General features: G+C 36.5%; 2 protein-coding genes and 1 pseudogene across 6 annotated transcripts; 1 reads left to right on the top strand and 2 right to left on the bottom strand.

Moving 5' to 3' along the window:
- Positions 1-486: 486 nt before the first annotated feature.
- Positions 487-3,549, bottom strand: LOC147298631 (cysteine-rich receptor-like protein kinase 25; annotated as a pseudogene). The gene is made up of 5 exons (XR_015122455.1): positions 2,613-3,549; positions 1,966-2,087; positions 1,604-1,814; positions 1,256-1,493; positions 487-1,004 (listed from the first exon to the last, which is right to left on the bottom strand). The product of XR_015122455.1 is annotated as a cysteine-rich receptor-like protein kinase 25 (transcript).
- Positions 3,550-5,481: 1,932 nt separating this feature from the next.
- Positions 5,482-7,984, top strand: LOC147298630 (uncharacterized). 4 transcript variants are annotated; one of them, XM_086245378.1, is made up of 6 exons: positions 5,482-5,867; positions 5,987-6,074; positions 6,604-6,654; positions 7,321-7,377; positions 7,486-7,595; positions 7,831-7,984. In XM_086245378.1, exons 1-6 carry the CDS (start codon positions 5,602-5,604, stop codon positions 7,835-7,837), a joined length of 579 nt encoding a protein of 192 aa, XP_086101504.1. In that variant the 5' UTR covers positions 5,482-5,601; the 3' UTR covers positions 7,838-7,984. The 4 variants fall into 4 exon arrangements, with proteins under 4 accessions (XP_086101504.1, XP_086101497.1, XP_086101519.1 ...); XM_086245371.1 differs by having other exon boundaries at positions 6,604-6,655; positions 7,307-7,377; XM_086245393.1 differs by having other exon boundaries at positions 5,843-5,867; positions 6,016-6,102.
- A 3,650-nt stretch (positions 7,985-11,634) lies between these two features.
- Positions 11,635-16,619, bottom strand: LOC147298629 (cysteine-rich receptor-like protein kinase 26). The gene is made up of 8 exons (XM_086245225.1): positions 15,741-16,619; positions 15,090-15,215; positions 14,871-14,998; positions 14,515-14,725; positions 14,159-14,396; positions 13,882-14,032; positions 13,415-13,768; positions 11,635-11,706 (listed from the first exon to the last, which is right to left on the bottom strand). Exons 1-7 carry the CDS (start codon positions 16,594-16,596, stop codon positions 13,415-13,417), a joined length of 2,064 nt encoding a protein of 687 aa, XP_086101351.1. The 5' UTR covers positions 16,597-16,619; the 3' UTR covers positions 11,635-11,706.
- Between the last annotated feature and the right edge of the window lie 1,594 nt (positions 16,620-18,213).

The following is an 18,213-nucleotide window of genomic DNA, read 5'->3' as shown; positions in this document are numbered from 1 at the left end:
CGGTCTCACTACGGTAAAAATCAAGCTTCTTCTACAAATTGTAGGTATTTGATGTTATATATTATTGATTATTTACAGACAGTGACCAGAAAATAAGCTTGTATTCATGACTCCAGCCATTAATACAAGACAGTGATGTGACCAGAACTACCTAATTAATCTCATTATACGTTCTTCCTATTGAGGATTGACTTTGTGCCTGTGTTGGGACCAAGGATTTAAAAGGGTAGGCAACCATAAACTGAACAAGATTCAACCCAGACCACAAACCAGAAGTCTTTTCTAAGACGACAACACACAGGTGTGAATGCCAAAACATGTCTATCACGTTATGTGGAAAAGGTTTCTCTCTCTTTGGTCTTCACATGTATAGGTCCTAAGACTATGGACTGGGTCGTACACTAATAGTGGGCAGATACAATTTTTACTCAAAATAAAGATATTGAAAGTCAGAGTCCTAACAACATTCATATGCAAGTATGCAACCAGATATTACTACTAGATAAGACCTTGTGAATTTACTCAAACTATCGAGGGTATACTTCGGTGATAGATCCATCATCAATAGACGGAGTTGACTTGCTGATTGATTGACCAGACTCCAGTGTTATCTTTGGCATGTATCCCTCGGTTGTACTACTTTGAAAGACAAATGCTGGCTGTTGGGGTAGTGGCAGAGTAACAGAGTAGCTATTAAGCATGAGAACTACCGATTGCATTGTAGGCCGGTCAGCTGGATCTTCCTGAACACAAAGTAACCCAATATGTACACATCTCATAACTTCGCTCCTCGAATAAGAATCTCTCATTCTTGGATCCAACAATTCCAAAGCTGTCCCATCTCTCCATAGTTTCCAAGCCTGCATGAACTCAACAGTTTGATTTATGTTGTTATCAATGTTAGTCCGGACATTGATAACACTAAAACTAAAACACCAAAACTATATAGATCGGACTTGACAGAAAATTGTCCGTGCATTGCATATTCCGGAGACATGTATCCACTGCAAGCAGCACCATCAGAATAGAAATTTTAGCAAAAGGATAATGAGGAAACTTTTCATATTCAATTTTATAATTTAATCGATCCATTTCAATTTGGTTCAAGGCTAATTGGCTTCCACTATACACAGAGCATGAACTATGATTCAAAGATAATATCATCCTCGTATGAGTTAATCCAGATATTACGAAGTATCAAGATTGTGCAAAACAGAAGGCGTGAGGGGAAAAGAAAAGACGAATGAGAACTCACTATGTTCCCACAATTCTATTTGTGTTTGCTTGAGTTTGGTCAACCCCAAAAATCCTAGCCATGCCAAAGTCAGATATTTTTGGAAGCAATTCCCTATCCAACAATATATTGCTGGCTTTGAGATCACGGTGTATAATCCTCAGCCGGGAATCTTCATGTAGATACATAATTCCTCGAGCAATCCCTCCAATAATCTTGTAACGTCTTGACCAATCCAATTGTCCTTGTTTCTCAGGGTCTGTAAAATCATCAAAAGCAAGTAGTCAAGGAATTGGATTCAATACGTATTGAAGTAATGCTTTTGCAGAAGGAAAGACTATCAGATGTTTCAGAGTACAAACTACAAACCAAACAGAAAATAGTCAAGGCTTTTGTTGAGCACATATTCATAAACAAGTATCTTTTCTTCTCCTTCCAAGCAAAATCCCAATAGCCTAACCAGATTTCTGTGTTGAAGCTTGGCAACCAATACCATTTCATTCTTAAATTCTTCTGCACCTTGGCCAGAACTTCGTGATAGCCTTTTCACAGCTATTTCTTCCCCACTCGAGAGAATACCCTGAGAACAAACTTTAATCAATCGATAGAGTGGTGATTTTTACAAAACTTTTAATCCCATCTTAGTTCTTAGGTTCTGACATTATTCAGATTTAAGATTTTCATGCAGGAAATGGAAATTTCTAGACTTTAAATAATCACTGATTTCATACCTTGTAAACTTGACCAAATCCACCTTCGCCTAACTTGTTCTCATCAGAGAAATTGTTTGTGGCGGCTTCAATGGTACCAAAATCAAATTGCAAAGACTCCACAGTAGTGATGTCATTCTCACCTACACAACCGAACAGTGAATGTACTGAGTTTTCAAAAGACTTAACTACAGTAGCATAATGTAGAAATTAAGACGATGATATAAAAGATCTTTATGATCATGTCACAAACTGTAATTTTTATTCTTTTACCGCTTTCTTCCTCTATTGCATTGTACTTCTTTCTTGCTCTCCTAGTTATGAAACAGCAGCCCAATACAAAAAGTAGGATGGAGACGGCAATTGGAGCAACAATGGAGACAATTGTGCGCGTTGGGATTTTGCTTTTTCCTGCATAAACAATAGTACTCTAGATTGAATTTTTTAACTATGTATTTTGATCCATGATTATGAATTTTTAACTATATATTATATTTTGATCCATGATTATGAATTTTTCAACTGTATGTTTTATTAATGTGCTAACGTTTGTCATAGTGAAATGATGGAGATTATTAAATTCATGCATATTCTTGACACAATTAATTAAATTCATTAATATGGTAGTAGACTAGTAGGCTAGTAGCTAGTGGGTTGACTTTAATTACCTTTAGGCCTCACGGGCGAGCCCGGAGGAAGGGGAGGAAGAGCCGCCGGCTGAGGCGCCGTTGCAGCGCCGGAGATCTGGTAAAAGGGTACAGTTCATACCTGACATTACAACTGGGATTCAGAACTCGTCCCCCAACCTTTCCACTACAACAATCTGGCAACAGCGCTATAGCCCCCTGAAGACACCGATTGCAATCCGCTGTGGTCAGGTCCAGCGTACACTGCCCGAGGCTGTACACCGAAACAACTGTGGTCAGGTCCAGCGCACTAACATTCGCTTGGTTGGTCGCGAACTTGCCGCCATCACTGGCAGCCTCGGTGGCCACCTTACTCATACTAGTCCCCAGTACTTGATTGAACCGGGTCGGGTCGGTGACGTCGGTCGCGTTCTGGACGTTCCGCATGTACAAGACGGGCGACTCGACGGCGACGGAGAAGAACGACTGGTTGGAGTAGCGTAGCAGGCACTCGTCGTACCAGATCACCATCTCTTTTCCAATTGGGCAGCGTTTACGTGATTCGGAGGTTGTGGTGTTGACGCAGGTTTTGCAAGCTTCGGTGGTGAGGTCACCGCGGCATTGGAAGAGGCCGTAGACGGCGTTGTGGGAGTTTTGGCCGACGGTGGCGTTGTAGAAGCCGGTCTTGAAGGTGGCATTGGAGGAGAGGGTGGAGAGGAGGCGGTTGAGGTTGGTTTGGAAGGTGGAGTTGGGGGTGAAGGTGGTGGTGTTTGGGCAATGATAATTGAGGTAAACGAGAATAGAGAGAAAATACAAGAGGGTCATTATTGGCATAATTTTGATAATAATTAGTGATCAGAGTATCAGACCCTGCTCTTACTCTTTGCTTCTTCCTCTTTGGGATGAAGATCATATATATGATTATGCAATTCATATGTCTGATGTGTTTAACAGTCTCAATACGTACAGGACAGGTTGATTGACTTGGGTCATGGTCAATGAAACTTTGTGTTATTGACTTGTTTGACTTGGGTTGAAACTTTGAAAGATATCTCACTGAGTCACTGGTCATTGTCTTCATGGAATTCATAGGAAAAAAAATAGAGGAACCTAGAGGCAAGGAAATAACAAAGTTTAAAACAGAGGAAGATGGGGACCCAAGTTGTGGAAAAATAGAGGAAGTTGTGAGACTCTAGATTTTTTAAGTTTTTTTTTTTTTTTTGGTTTGTTAAATTTATTTCTCTAAGTGGATGAGTTTTTCTAAAGACCAAGAGACTAAAGATATACCTTGGTGGCGTAGAACTCATTTTTCTGAGAATAACGACATTTGGTTTGTCGCAATTGGAGTTTAGATGAAGGTATTATGAATTTTCAAAGTTGGACAATCATTTTAGGTTATTATTTAATTTTTCAGAATTTTATATAGAGAAGTTGTATTTTTCACAAAAATTCTGGAGATGAAAATAATATTTTGAGGCCATAGATAATTAGTACCCAGTCTTACAAGTCCGTAGGAATTTTTGGAAGATATTTCGGAGCTCGAATAAATTTTTGGTGAATTATTTAAGTTTGAAGAAATTCAGAAAATAAGGAAATTAAAATGAAATTGGCCGCTAACGTGGCCTAATCTGGAGCTTCGATCACGCCAGATTGGACGGCTCAGATGTGCCAGCGCTTGACAAGAATCAAGTGCGTCACAACACACGCCCGTACAGATGATGAGGAATCATGGCTGCTTGCTCGCATACGACGTGTCGTTTTCACTAGCAGCTCAACCTGCATGCGCAACCCGCCTCCCAGTCAACTTGCTCCGTTTGCAAATTGAGCTTGACTCGCACCTCGACTTAGTCCTTTTCCCAGCTGGATTAACCACTTTCTCTCACAAAAAAACCCGTTTTTCGACCCACTTAACCCCATACTTGGTTCAGTTCAGATTCTCGCTCTTTGTGAGTGCATTTTGTGCAATTTTCCTACATTGAAGGATTAGAATAACTTCCCACTCCCACATGCCTATAAATAGAGAACCACCATCTCTATTTCTCTTCACACTTAAAGCTTTGTAACACTTCCAAAACTTTCTTGAGACAAACTACTTGTTGGAGTTTTTTAAGTTTAAAATATTTGTTTGGATTGTTTTCTTTAGTGCCCATAAGGATTTTGCACCTAGAAACATCTCAATCAAATAATTTTGGCAAATGAAAACCCAAATCAAATGAAACGTAATCAATAATCAAAATACAAATTAATTACCAATAATATGATATACGGAATTAACTTAAAATGAAATGTAATTATTAGAAAAATCATAATTAAATATTGCTTGATATGAGGAATTAATTGACACAACATTAAAACTAGTCATTTGTCAACTAAAGAGCAAAATAAGCATTCAAAATAAGTAAAAAATTACAGCAAAAATAAAAATTCAACGTGTCAAAGTAAAATATATAAAGCATAATTGGATAACTAAAAAACCACTACAAGAAAAAGGGGCATGAGGCACATACAAAGAAGGCACAAATACAGATTTGTGACATGTTGAGACAATAAGGGCACAAATATAAATATATTTGTGTTTTATTATATAAGGCACATGTGATTGTGTTTTTTTTATATGTGTCCTATTATATAGGACATGATTTGCGTGTCTATGGTTATGTCCAAATTGACCATCCTTCACGTGGCAACAAACATCTGCAAACTTTTTAAAATAGGCACAAATAATTGTGTTAAAGTCATGGTTGATATCGACACAAGTGTATTATTTGTGTTTGTAGTGAAACACAAATGTTATCAAATATGCCCTTTTACATAGAACGACAAAAAAAAAAAAAAAATAAAGCCTCTTTGTTATAATTTATAAAACACGTTCCCACCAAATTTTTTTTTACCCCCGCCTCTCATTTCTCTCTCTCTCGCCATGCTTTGACCGGCCATATCGCTGTCGTCCGGCGGCTGATGGAGGCAAGACCACCGCCGAAATTCTCGCCTCTCCCTCCTCTCTCTGCCCATCTGTTTTGATTTTCCAGAAATGCAAGGATTGCGGCGACCCGAGCTGGGGCAGAGCCTAGCCCTTTGCCGGCGATCTCTATGCTCCGGCGGCTTCGCGACTTCCCACCACCCAAAACTCATTCCTCTCGTCGAGCTGGTCCCTCTGGTACCTTTCCCTCACGCCGACGACGCCCCACGGCGGCGAATCGAAGCCACCCAGTCCGACGGCTCCGACCATATCACTTTGTACGCAAACGGTGATAAGATGAGAAATGAGTACACTCAGCTACACAGCCTATGCATTTGGTATTTTTCTAATCATTATTTTTTATTATTTTGAATATGTGAAGCTAATTTATGGATGCGCAAAAGAAAATGGATGGTTAATGTGTTGGAAGTTGATTTGCATTTACTTAGAATTACAGGGTTTTGAAAATTGTTGGATTTGTGGAAGGTTTGGTTGTTGCAGATAAAGTCATTGGACTCCATACGAATCCACAAGAGGTGCATAAGGTCATGGCTAAACACGTACTCATGGAAGGTGTTAATAGTAGGCTATACTGCTCTTCTAAATTAACATATTCCAAAGAAAGAATTCATTTTGCATTATTAGAAACGTTTTGATTTTGCTTAGGCGGCTAGGATGTGATAAACAGTGTTTGCAACCAATTAATCTATCAAAACCAAAGAGTCCAAGACCTAGGTAGCTAGGATGTGATAAAAAGTGTGGAGCCACCAAGTCTGCAATTAATGGGCATAAAAATTTCTAACATGTTCAAGTTAAGGATCTATAATTTGTTTGAGAATGACAAGGGACATATATACATACCTCCTCTTGATGTATTGTTTGTAGTTGAAGTTGTTGAATCACATACGGTTGTATAGGGCTGGTCTTTGCAAAAGCAAAGGAATCCACCATTAGCAGTGTTAAGGCCACACTTTCCTCCTGAAGTCTATTAGTTTTAGTTGAAAAACTATGAGTAATTATATTCAATTCTCTTTTTCATTTTCATTTCTTATGGCTTACTTACCAACAATGCAGGTTGTTTTTGCTTATGGTGTGACAAGTAGTGGAAAGACACACACAATGCATGTAAGTTTTATTGTCTTTTCTTGGGATTTTGCTATTGAAAATTTAAGAATATTGAAAAATTATGTTGCCTACTGTTTGGTGAGTAAAACTCCCCTTTTGAGTTGTGCCAATTGGGTTATAGTAAATAATGTTGACTCTCTGTCCGTTGGTTTCCACATTAGGCAATTAGTTGTATATTGGAGAGTTACATATTTTTGATGGTCTTTGTACTCATTTTTCTTAGATTTGCAGTAATCCAACTTCTTAACAAATCTTTAATAGAACCTACCCAGAATTGATTCTAGTTGTTTTTCATGATGAATAATAAGAAAAGTATAATAGGTTTGCTCTACAACTCAGTAAACCTTTATATTGTCTTTGTTTGCATATTGTTAGTGAGGACACACAAGATTGGTCATGTTGAGTCCAAATGAACACAATAACCGCTAAACACTTGGAGTTTTGATGCTGCCATCCATGCTTTCCCATATTTATCAATCTTTCAGTGTTGATGCTTCCCATACTTGGCCTGATTGTTGTCTTATTTCAATAATTGCACTATTGAGTTGTTCAAATTTATGAGTTTAGGGTCTATTTTTCATATAGGCATTCATTTGAATTCTTGAGATTCTTTTAATTCTAAACTTATAAATTCATAAAATTTGCCAATATGAACTCTCTTTGCAGGTTGTGTATGTTTGGCAGCCCTTCTTTGAAAAGAATGATATTGACATAGATTATCAAGTGAGTAGATGGTTTCAAGAGTCTTCTTACAATTGGGTTGTTAGCTTCTGGGCTAATGTGATTAATTTCCTTTTTCTGACTACTCTTTCTTGTTCAAATACTGTGAAGGCTGGAATGCACATAAATGCAAGGGCAGTTGCTAGGGGAAATCATAACAAGAGTTGTCTTCTCCCTTCCCGCAAAGTCTTTGCTTCTGAGGGAATTGAGTTAATGAACTGGTATGGCCTAATAACCAATACTGTGGTTTGTAGTTTATTTCATTTGTTAATTCAAAGCTTTATTGAGCACTGTCATAGTCTGTCATTGTATCATGAACATGTAGAGTTTAATTAGAATATTTTAAGACTCTAGTTCTTCCATATTAAAGAATAGTCTTCAATATAGTAATATTTGTATCCAACGCCTATTAGAGTATGTTCTTATTCTTATTTATGTTTTCTCTGTGAACTGTAGGATGTAAATTATGGAAGGCTGTGAGGAAGGCAGCGGGATCTAGTGCTCTAAACACCAACAAATGCACAAATGTCAGTGAGTTGGTGATAGTTCTAGTGTACATTGGATCTAAATTTGTTTTCTTTGTATACATTAGATCTTTAGGATTTTGGCAATGTGGAGGTTCTCTATTTAATACAATTATATATGAAACATTAAATACTAAATCATACAAAAACTTAACTAAAAGATAGATTAAACACATACCTCACTAAAAATGCAATTATCCTTCACAACAAATGCAATACTATTCTTCCTTCACCAAAAAAATAAATCATTGTCAAATATGAGCCCAACATCAATCTAAATTCAGATTTCACAACCAAACCACTAAATTAAAAAAACCCACAACATTAACTAATTACCACTAAAATCAAAAATTTCACAATCAATTTATGCAAAATCCACAACAAGTACAAAATCCACAATATTATAAAACATAAAAAACAGAAAATACCATAAAAACAGAAAATACCATAAAAAACAGAAAATACCAAAAAAAAAAAAAACAGAAAATACCATAAATTCAAAAAAAAAAAAAAAAAACAAATACCTTGAGCTGGTTTCGGCTTCGAGGGGGGGGTGTTTTGGGTGAGTGGTTTCGGCTGGGGGGGGGGATGGGTTTCGGTGGGGGTGGGTTATCGGGGGAGGATGAGTTTCGGGTGGGGGGTGGGTTTCGGCGGGGGTGGGTATTCGGGTGGGGGGTGGGTTTCGGCGGGGGTGGGTTTTCGGGGGGGGTGGGTTTCGGCGGGGGTGGGTATTTTCGGGGGTGGGTGGGTTGCCGAAGGGGGGGAGGTTTTGGGTTACGGGGAAGGAGGGAGGAGGAGGAGGAGGAGGAGGAGGGAGGAGGAGGAGGAGGAGGAGGAGGAGGAGGAGGGAGTGAGAGCTGAGGGAAGGAGGAGGGTGCGGCGCTGCAAGGGTGAGGTGAGTGAGTGAGCTGACTGAAGTGAACCCAGAAATGGGTATAAATTTAAAGACTTTGGGCGACGAACATAAATTCGTCGCCCAAAGTTGTTGACTTTAGGGCACCGTTTTATCCCGCCATAATTTCAGACTTTGGGCAACGCACTGTTCGTCGCCTAAAGCTACATTTCGTCGCCCAAAGTTGAATTTTTTTATGAACCATGATCGTTCATACGTTCGAGCTCCAATACCAAACTTCTAGATCTTCAATTGACCTAATATTTTAGAGGAATGATCTTTGAGTGACAAACTAATAAATGAACGGTTCAGATCGTTAAAAACACAATCGACATATAAGGTTCTACATATAAATCAGTGGTTTGCATTTGAAGAATAAAATTATATCAACTCTTTCGTTAAAACCTTGTAGCTTCAATAATTGTGAAGACCACAACGTGATTATCACAATCAGAGCCATTCTTCATATATGTTCATACTCAAAGATCAACCCTGGAAAAAATCGGCTCAATCGGAGTTCATCTACCCGTTCGATTATTATTATAAGAATCAAGATCGTTCATACATCCTAAATGCTAAACCTAACTTCTACATCTCCAATTGAGTTAATTTTTTGCATGGATGATCTTTGAGTGAGGCACTAAGGAATGATCGGTTCGGATCGTTAAAAACACAATACAAAAGTGATCTTCTACATACAAATACACTTGAAGAGTATAATTATATTAACTTTTGGGTAGAAATTTTGGTGATTCAACAATTTGTGAAGACTACAATATGATTTCAACGATCGGAACCGTTCATTCTATTCATTTATACTGGAAGATCATCCCTGCAAAAAATCGGCTAAATCGGAATTCATCTCATACTTCGATTCGTATTACAAAATTTACAATCGTTCATAAGTTCAACCACCGTTACCTAACTTCTACATCTCCGATTGAGCTAATTTTTTGCATGGATGATCCTTAAGTGAGGCACTAAGGAATGATCGGTTTGGATCGTTAAAAACACAATACAAAAGTGATCTTCTACATACAAATACACTTGAAGAGTATAATTATATTAACTTTTGGGTAGAAATTTTGGTTATTCAACAATTTGTGAAGACTACAATGTGATTTCAACGATCGGAACCGTTCATTCTATTCGTTTATACTGGAAGATCATCCCTGCAAAAAATCGGCTAAATCGGAATTCATCTCATACTTCGATTCGTATTACAAAATTTACAATCGTTCATAAGTTCAACCACCGTTACCTAACTTCTACATCTCCGATTGAGCTAATTTTTTGCATGGATGATCCTTAAGTGGGGAATTAAAAAATGAATGGTTATGATCTTTGGAAATACAATCGTATAGTATGTTATTACATATATAAAATTGTAAACAAAAAAGTATTCTTACTTTGGGCGAGGAACTACAAATTTCGTCGCCCAAAGTTATCTTGGGCGAGGAACCTCACAATTCGTCGCCCAAACCATTATTACAAAACAGGATGACCCTTTGGGCGACGAACATAATTTCGTCACCCAAACATAGTTTGGGCGACGAACATAATTTCGTCACCCAAACATAGTTTGGGCGACGAACATAATTTCGTCACCCAAAGTGTCTTTGGGCGAGGAATATGTATATTCCTCGCCCAAAATAAGTTTGGGCGACGAAATATTTTGTCACCCAAAGTAAGTTTGGGCGACAAATTTTCGTTTTCCTCGCCCAAAGGCACTTTGGGCGACGAACATGTATATTCCTCGCCCAATGTATTTCTCAATTAATTATTTGTTGTTAATGTTTAGGCGACGAACACATTTCGTCGCCCAAAGTTACTTTGGGCGAGGAACGTGTAATTCGTCGCCCAAACCTTTATGACATTGAGCGACAAATTTTCTTGTTCGTCGCCCTAAATTGCTTTGGGCAACGAATATATGTTCGTCGCCCAAAGTTTGGTCGCCCAAATATGTTTTTCTTGTAGTGATATATTGTAGAAAAGAAAAAAAAATTAAAATAGGACCAGGATATATCGAAGGACGAGATCTAATTACATGAACATCACAAATTCACAATGCCTTAAACTTATCTCATAAATAAATATATTATTCTTGCTTTAATAATAATATTCCAGGTGTTGCATGCATCTCTAGGTTGCTTGAAGCTTCCTACCAGTTACCAGACGCCTGGAAGACTAATTCAATTTAATCTTTGATATAAAATAGGGTAAGGCTAGGTACTTTAATTTTGTAGTCCGTAATTTAAAACCCCTTAACAACCTAAAAACTTTGCCTAAACTCCCATCTATTTAGAAACTCTCTCAAAACCTCTTATAATTTATACTTCCTAAATGACCCTCCTGACGCAATTTAATTACAGTTTAATTAATTACACTGATAATGATGTACTATATACACAAATAATTACATCATTATTTTTCAACGAGAAAAAAATTATAATTACACCATTACTTGACAAAACAAAAACAATTACATCATTCAGTTCACTAAAAACTGAATTCAGTTTCACTAAAAAAAATTTCACTAAAAATAGTTTCTCTAAAAATTGAATTCAGTTTCACTAAAAACTGAAATCAATATCCTGAAACTGTAAACCTGATTCAGTTTCAGTGAACTCAAATTCAGTTTCATTAAATGCATTGAAACTGAAACCCCTAGGCTTTGCCGTCAGCGTTCAGATCTTCGATCTTAAACTCAAACCAGAATATGCCGATGCTGGTGCCGTCGTAGTCACTAAAAGGAATCGAGGCTGACCAATGGTGGGGATGGTGGTGACGATTTCTCCGAGCTTGAGCTTGTACAAGATGGTGGTCTTATTAGCGACATTAAGACCCATTCGCATCTCTTTCTTCGCGAAGAGCCTGCTCAACAACTTTGTGAACGTCAGCCTCATTTCTAATTATCTGCCAAATACATTCATACACAACAAAACAATCAAAATAACACCAGGAAACTCCCTAAAACATCAGGCAAATCGAAATGATATATATCATTCATATCACAGTGAAAATTCAATCAGATCCATTTCATGAATATCATCAAAGAATGAAAAAGGATTTCAATTTACATGGAGATCAAGATTGATTAAGTAGGCAGATATCAATTTACGGGTTTGGGTTCGAGGTTATCGGGCCGGGTTGATATCAGTGTCACCCATTAGTAACCCGTTAAAATAACGGGTCGGATCGGGTCAATTCGCGGGTACCCAATATGATCCGTTAAGGAATAAATATATTTTTATTTATGAGATTTATCATTTAATTTGTACATTTCTTAGATATTTCTTATGTGAAATATTTAAAATATACATTTATGTAATAAATATATTTATTTATGTGATAAAATGTATTTATTTATGACATAAAGCATATTTAATTCAAGTTTTTTTTTGTTTTTCTAAAAAATGTATATTTTTTTCTTAAAGGGTAAAAACGGGTCAAGTCGTGTATACTCGTTATTTTTCGGGTTGGGTTCAGGTTGATGTTTTTGCCACCCGTTGATTAACGGGTCGAGTCGGGTTCACTCATTATTGCTAACGAGTCGTGTCAGGTTTGACCCAAACCCGCTTCACCTGACCCATTTGTCAGGTCTAATTGGGAGGGTTGAAGAGAAGAAATTGAAAGAGAAATTGGGTAAGATGAATTATACTATTTAATCTTGCCACATAAGATTAAGGGCCCGCGGCCCATTTGAAATTGTTATTGGACACCCAAAAGCTGTTGTGTATAACAATTCTAGGTCACTCACAAAAATTTTGGTATTTAGTAAAAAAAAAATAAAAAAATGTAGTGTCTCACTATTCTAGGTCATTCACTACAATTTTGAAAAGCAGCTATCCACCTGCTTTTCAAAACTATACTGAATGAAAGTTCTTGGGCCTATTAATTACAAATTTTAGTTTCCTAATATATCCTTAATTTTATATTGATTATTATTTATGATATTTTATTTGCACCATTAAAATTATAATATACCTACAAAAATAATATGCATATTTATTTAATTATTTTGATTTTAGCAATTTTAATGTTAATATAAATTTGTAGACAAAAAATTATAAGCAAGAAAAATGCCTGTTTTTTACCAAACAAATAGTGTGTTGGCGCTACTAATAAAAAAGTTGAGTCCGAATAGCGGCATTTTTTTTTAATCCTAAACTAATTAAACTTTTTGGGATAACAAATAAGTATTTTTTATTGTTTAATTATTCTATAATTAACTATGGTTAGCTTATAGAACATATGACATATATTAAGATAGGTGGTGATATTAAACTAAAACAAGATGCTGAGCAAATTTGCTCTCATATAGTTTTCAATGGCGAGTCCTCGGTCGCTCCGTAGTTTGATTATATTTGTACATTCAACTCCATTATTCATTTTCAACTTGGAACATTCTAGGCTGAGTGATGACACAGTCCCATACAACAAAAGAAGTCTGACTTTCCATTAAGCCTATATAGGCCGTGAATTTCAAGGCAAACACAAACCATATTTAGCACTTACTTAAACAATGAATGAACCAAACCATTAAAATGGAAAAAGAATAAAAGGGATGCTAAATTACATTATAATTTCATAAATCCAGTTCTCATCTTCAATCACTACGTACCTAGCGAGGATATACTTCGGTAATCAAGGAAGCCTCATTTTCCGACGCTTTGACAGAGTCAGTCTTGGATTGATCCGACCCAGTTGTCTCTCCTGAATTATTCTCCCATCCTAAACACATGTCAGAAACAACACTACTATGCATAAAAAATGCTGGTTCTGAGGGTATTGGGAGACTGAGAGAGTAGCTATTAAGCATTAGAGCAACAGAAGCCATGGTTGGCCTATCAGCTATATTTTCTTGCACACATAATAGTCCAATGTGGATGCATCTCATTGTTTCAGTTCTTGAACCATTCCTCAATGTGGAATCTATGAGATTTAAATCTGTCCCTTCCCTCCAACTTTTCCATGCCTGAAATTAATGATTTGTGAATTTGCATGCAGAAACATAATTAGAGATAAACTTCTTTCTTTCGTTGTATTCAATTGTAGTAACAAATCAAAACTATAAATATTTTTACTTACATAGCTTAGAAGATCCTCCACATTCTCACCATGGCGGAAACAACTATTTTTCTGTCCACTTACTATTTCTAAAACTAAAACACCAAAACTATAAACATCGGACTTAACAGAAAAGCGTCCATGCATGGCATACTCTGGAGCCATATATCCGCTGCACACGAACAACAAGAAAGGCCAACTTTAACTAATATGAATGAAGATTCGTGAAACTTTTGATATATATATATATATAGTTTAAAACAAATAACAAGTCCTTAGAGAATGTTGGGGTACTTACTAGGTCCCTACGATTCGGCTGGTATTTCCCTGAGTTTGGTCAAGCACGAACAATCTTGCCATACCAAAATCTGAAATTTTGGGGTTCATTTTCTCATCTATCAAAATGTTACTAGCCTTGAGATCACGATGAATAATTCTAAGGCGAGAATCTTCATGAAGGTAAACAAGCCCTCGAGCAATGCCTACAATAATTTTGTAGCGCCTATCCCAGTCCAACTGTGCACGCTTGTTTGGGTCTATATATTCATGCAAAATAAGATTTCGGTTATATATGGTGTTTGTTGCATGCCAAACAAATGAATGTAAAATACCCTTTTAATGCTAATTATAAAAAAGTTAGAATTTTAGCCATACCAAATATGATGTGATCAAGACTTGCATTGGGGACAAATTCATAAACAAGAAGCCTTTCACTTCCTTCTAAGCAAAAACCTAGGAGCCTAACTAAATTTCTGTGTTGGAGCTTGGCCACTAACAAGACCTCATTTTTAAATTCTAAATCTCCTTGTCCAGAATTCATAGAGAGTCTTTTCACTGCAATATTTTCTCCATTGAAAAGTTTACCCTGAAAAAAGATCAAAATAAAACAGACAAATGAAAAGAATAATATTAATTGCATTCAAGGAATTTGAAACGTAATGTATCTAATTATTGAACATAAATAATGTTGCTCATGTATATATATGTATAATGTTTGTATATATGATTACTTTGTAAACCGAACCAAATCCACCCTGTCCAAGTTTATTTGCTTCAGAAAAATTATCTGTGGCAACTCTTATGGTTTCAAAGTCAAATTGCAAGGATTCCGCAGTTCTAATTTCATCTACATCTTCGCCTGATGAACAAGTTAACAAAAAAAGTTCGTTTAGGCTTCGCCAAATCGAATGAAATGTAAATCTTCAATAAAGTTGATTTAGTTTCAATACCTTGAAGTGCTTCAGGTTTTGCCTTCGTCTTTCTTAAGCAAATATAGATAGATATAATTAGTACTAGAGAAACAACGATTGGCACAACAATAATGATGATAGTCCGAGATTTGTTATTCTTTGATCCTGCAAAAACCAGAAATCTTCTCTGATTAAAGCGTTCTCAATATACATGCATTAGGTGATCCATATCCAGTAGCTAAAAATTAATAAATGAATTAATCATGAGTTATGATCAAATTAATAAAGTTTGAGATCCAACAACATCGACAACTTATTATAAGAAGAATTGATGAATATGGTGGGATCACTAGGACGTAGCCCAAATTTCCATTAATTTACTGAATTTGATATTTTATAGACTATATATTATCTTATGACATTTTATTTAGCAGGTGAGATCTAAATTCAAAGTCCTAAAGTTCCATAGGATAATAGGGTTGGTAGGGTAATAGGTTAGAGTTAAGCTAAGTTCAGAATTTTGTTCCCTCTAATGCAAAGAAAAAATAAAATATTAACACATAAAAAAAATAACAAGAGTTTTTAACAGAAGAATATGAATTTTTTGGAGGGCGCATCCAAAATTTACCATAACCAAAACCCAATGTTTTGCAACTTCAAATGCAATATGGGACATGTATATATACGTACCTCCTGAAATTGTGGTATTAGTGTTGGTTGATGGTGGAGGAGGAGATATTGGTGGTGGTGGCAGTGGCAGCGAAGGCAGTGGTTCGACAGTTGTTGGGTCAAAGAAGCGGTTGACCTCATATCTAAAGTTACAGCTGGGTCTGATAACTCTCCCACCAATTTTTCCGTTACAACAGTTTGGGATATCTCCAAAAGCACTATCCAAGCAATCGCTGCACTCTAGCTCCGACAGGTCCGGCGTGCACTGCACAAGTGCATATATTGTTTGAAAAGTCGGAGCGCTTCTGTTTCCGATTGCAAACTTACGAAGAGAACCACCAGCAGCAGCTTCAGTTCTCAGGCCTTCCAGTAAGGTCCTAAGCTCTTGATTGAACCCATCAACACCTGAGGAGGTTACGTTTTGTCGGTTCCATTTATAGAAAGCTGGAAAAATTTCCTTGACACCGTATATGGAGCGATTTGAGTAGCGTAACATACAATTTTCGTACCAACCAAGAGCTTCCTTCTGGTTGGGACAGAGCTGTGTGAGAGCATGTGTAGAGTCATTAAGGCAAGAACGGCAATCGGAGACATTGACATCTCCTCTACAGAGTCCGATTGCATAAACTTGGTCGTTGGGGGAGTCTTGGCTGACGTAGGAGGAGTTGTAAAAGCCGTAGCCATTGCCGTTGGTAGAGGGAAGGGAGGTGAGAAGGGTATTGAGGTTTTTATGGTAGCTACTGTTGGTGGTGTGGTTTCCTCTGTTGTTTATACAGAATTTGTATAGAAAACGTGGTTGAGCAAGGGCTAATTGAGTGATGATGAGTAGCAGAAAAATGGGAGAAAAGAAGGATAGAAATCTTGATGAGGAAACCATTTCCAGCACTAGTGTGTGTTGCCTTTTGCTGGTCTGTAAGGGCTAAGGGGATGAGATTATAAATTATGATCGATATGTATAGGCATATGTGATGAAAACTAGTCAGCGGATCGAGAAAATATAATTAAGGGTTCAATAATGCTGACAATGTAACAAATAAAAGTAATGCCAGAGATATCAATTATTACTTGAACTTTTGTATATCAAATAATTTGGCATATAACATCTTTAATTTCTTATTTGTTATAAATAATTATATCCACGCTAGTCAAGATTCAAAAAATTAAAATATTAGTTTGGGGCTTACATTTCTATCAAATGATCTAGCAATAGTACTCGGTTTTGACCAAATCATAAATCAACCTTACTTACATACAAAATTTTATTACTAGTTAATTCTATGCATATTCTTACATCTTTCTAGCTAGGTAGGTTCGATCCTTAGATAATATTTTCACTTATCAAACATATATATGTAGCTATCTTCTTTGACCAGGGAGGATTTTACACAGCTCATGCATGTTTGAATAGAAATGTTGACAGAGACGGGACTGCTAGTTAATTAATCATATTAATTAATGAATTTTGAGGACTAATTGAATTAATATCTTAAAATAAATGGAAGCCTTGATTGAAACGGGAGTGGGGTTGCAGTGGACCACATCCATTGGCATTCTTATTTATGTTAACGCGTAATATGGGTCAAAAGAAAAGGAAATTTGTTAATTTATTCTTTTTTAAATTTGGAGAATTTATATTCCTTGTTTTTATATAAGATAGTTGATGAATAGTCGAGGTGTTTATTTTTGAAGTAGTAAGTCAAACACGGACTTTTATGCAACGTGTATGGGATGTGCCTCAGAATCAGATTCAGATTAGGCTGCCCAAACTATAAGGATTGATAAGCTCTAGAATATGTATATAGTCAATACCTAAACCTAAAATATTCTATAGAACAAAATAAAATAGGACTAGGAAGGACGATGATCTAATTACATGAACATATCATAATACCTAATTATTATTGATGTTGCATAATTAATTCCTTAAGCTTATCCATTATTCTTGCTTTAATATTCCAGCTGTTGCATCTCTAGCTAGCTAGCTTGAAGCTTCTTACCACCCGCTTGCAAATCAATCTTTTTTTCTTTAATAGCCGAAGCATTTCGTTCAATTTAGCCCAATTAACAATTTGGGTCTCACCTAGCCAAAAAAACAAAAAACAATTTGGGTCTCACAGACTCACAGTCAATAGCCAATGTGCCTTTCGCACACGTCTTTCTTCAGGTAAGGTTTGCTATGCCCATTTAGGTGTTCTAGATGTAATGATCAAACATTTTGATGCATTTTATATATAGCCTTATTTTCCAAAATTATTTCCCCAATTCCATGCACGGCTCGCTTTTTAGTTGTCTGGTAGAACGCTGTGGGCGCGCATTCAAATGTTTCACACAAAATTTTGAATAATGCTCTGCTTGTAATTGAATTGTCAGTCGGTTACAACTCCTGTAATATACGTTAAAAAATAGTAATTTGCATTATGTTTCTTTGCATGTTATTTGTAAATGTTAATACACATTTACAAAAAAACAATACACATAATAGGGCCCGTTTGGT

Source organism: Dryas octopetala, chromosome 1, assembly GCF_963921425.1.
Source record: "Dryas octopetala chromosome 1, drDryOcto1.1, whole genome shotgun sequence".
In the NCBI taxonomy this organism is placed as follows: Eukaryota; Viridiplantae; Streptophyta; class Magnoliopsida; order Rosales; family Rosaceae; genus Dryas; species Dryas octopetala.
Note: the sequence above shows the minus strand (reverse complement) of the source record. Positions and strands in the feature narration are given on the sequence as shown.

Excerpts from the sequence above, each read along its gene's own strand:
- LOC147298630 (XM_086245371.1), top strand. The coding sequence starts at position 5,602 with ATGCAAGGATTGCGGCGACCCGAGCTGGGGCAGAGCCTAGCCCTTTGC. Across the intron at positions 6,656-7,306 it reads AAAGACACACACAATGCATG|AACTCTCTTTGCAGGTTGTG; the intron begins TAAGTTTTATTG and ends TTTGCCAATATG. Across the intron at positions 7,378-7,485 it reads ATATTGACATAGATTATCAA|GCTGGAATGCACATAAATGC; the intron begins GTGAGTAGATGG and ends AATACTGTGAAG.
- LOC147298629 (XM_086245225.1), bottom strand. The coding sequence starts at position 16,596 with ATGGTTTCCTCATCAAGATTTCTATCCTTCTTTTCTCCCATTTTTCTG. Across the intron at positions 14,726-14,870 it reads GATTTGGTTCGGTTTACAAA|GGTAAACTTTTCAATGGAGA; the intron begins GTAATCATATAT and ends ATCTTTTTTCAG. Across the intron at positions 14,397-14,514 it reads TCTTGATCACATCATATTTG|ACCCAAACAAGCGTGCACAG; the intron begins GTATGGCTAAAA and ends ATGAATATATAG.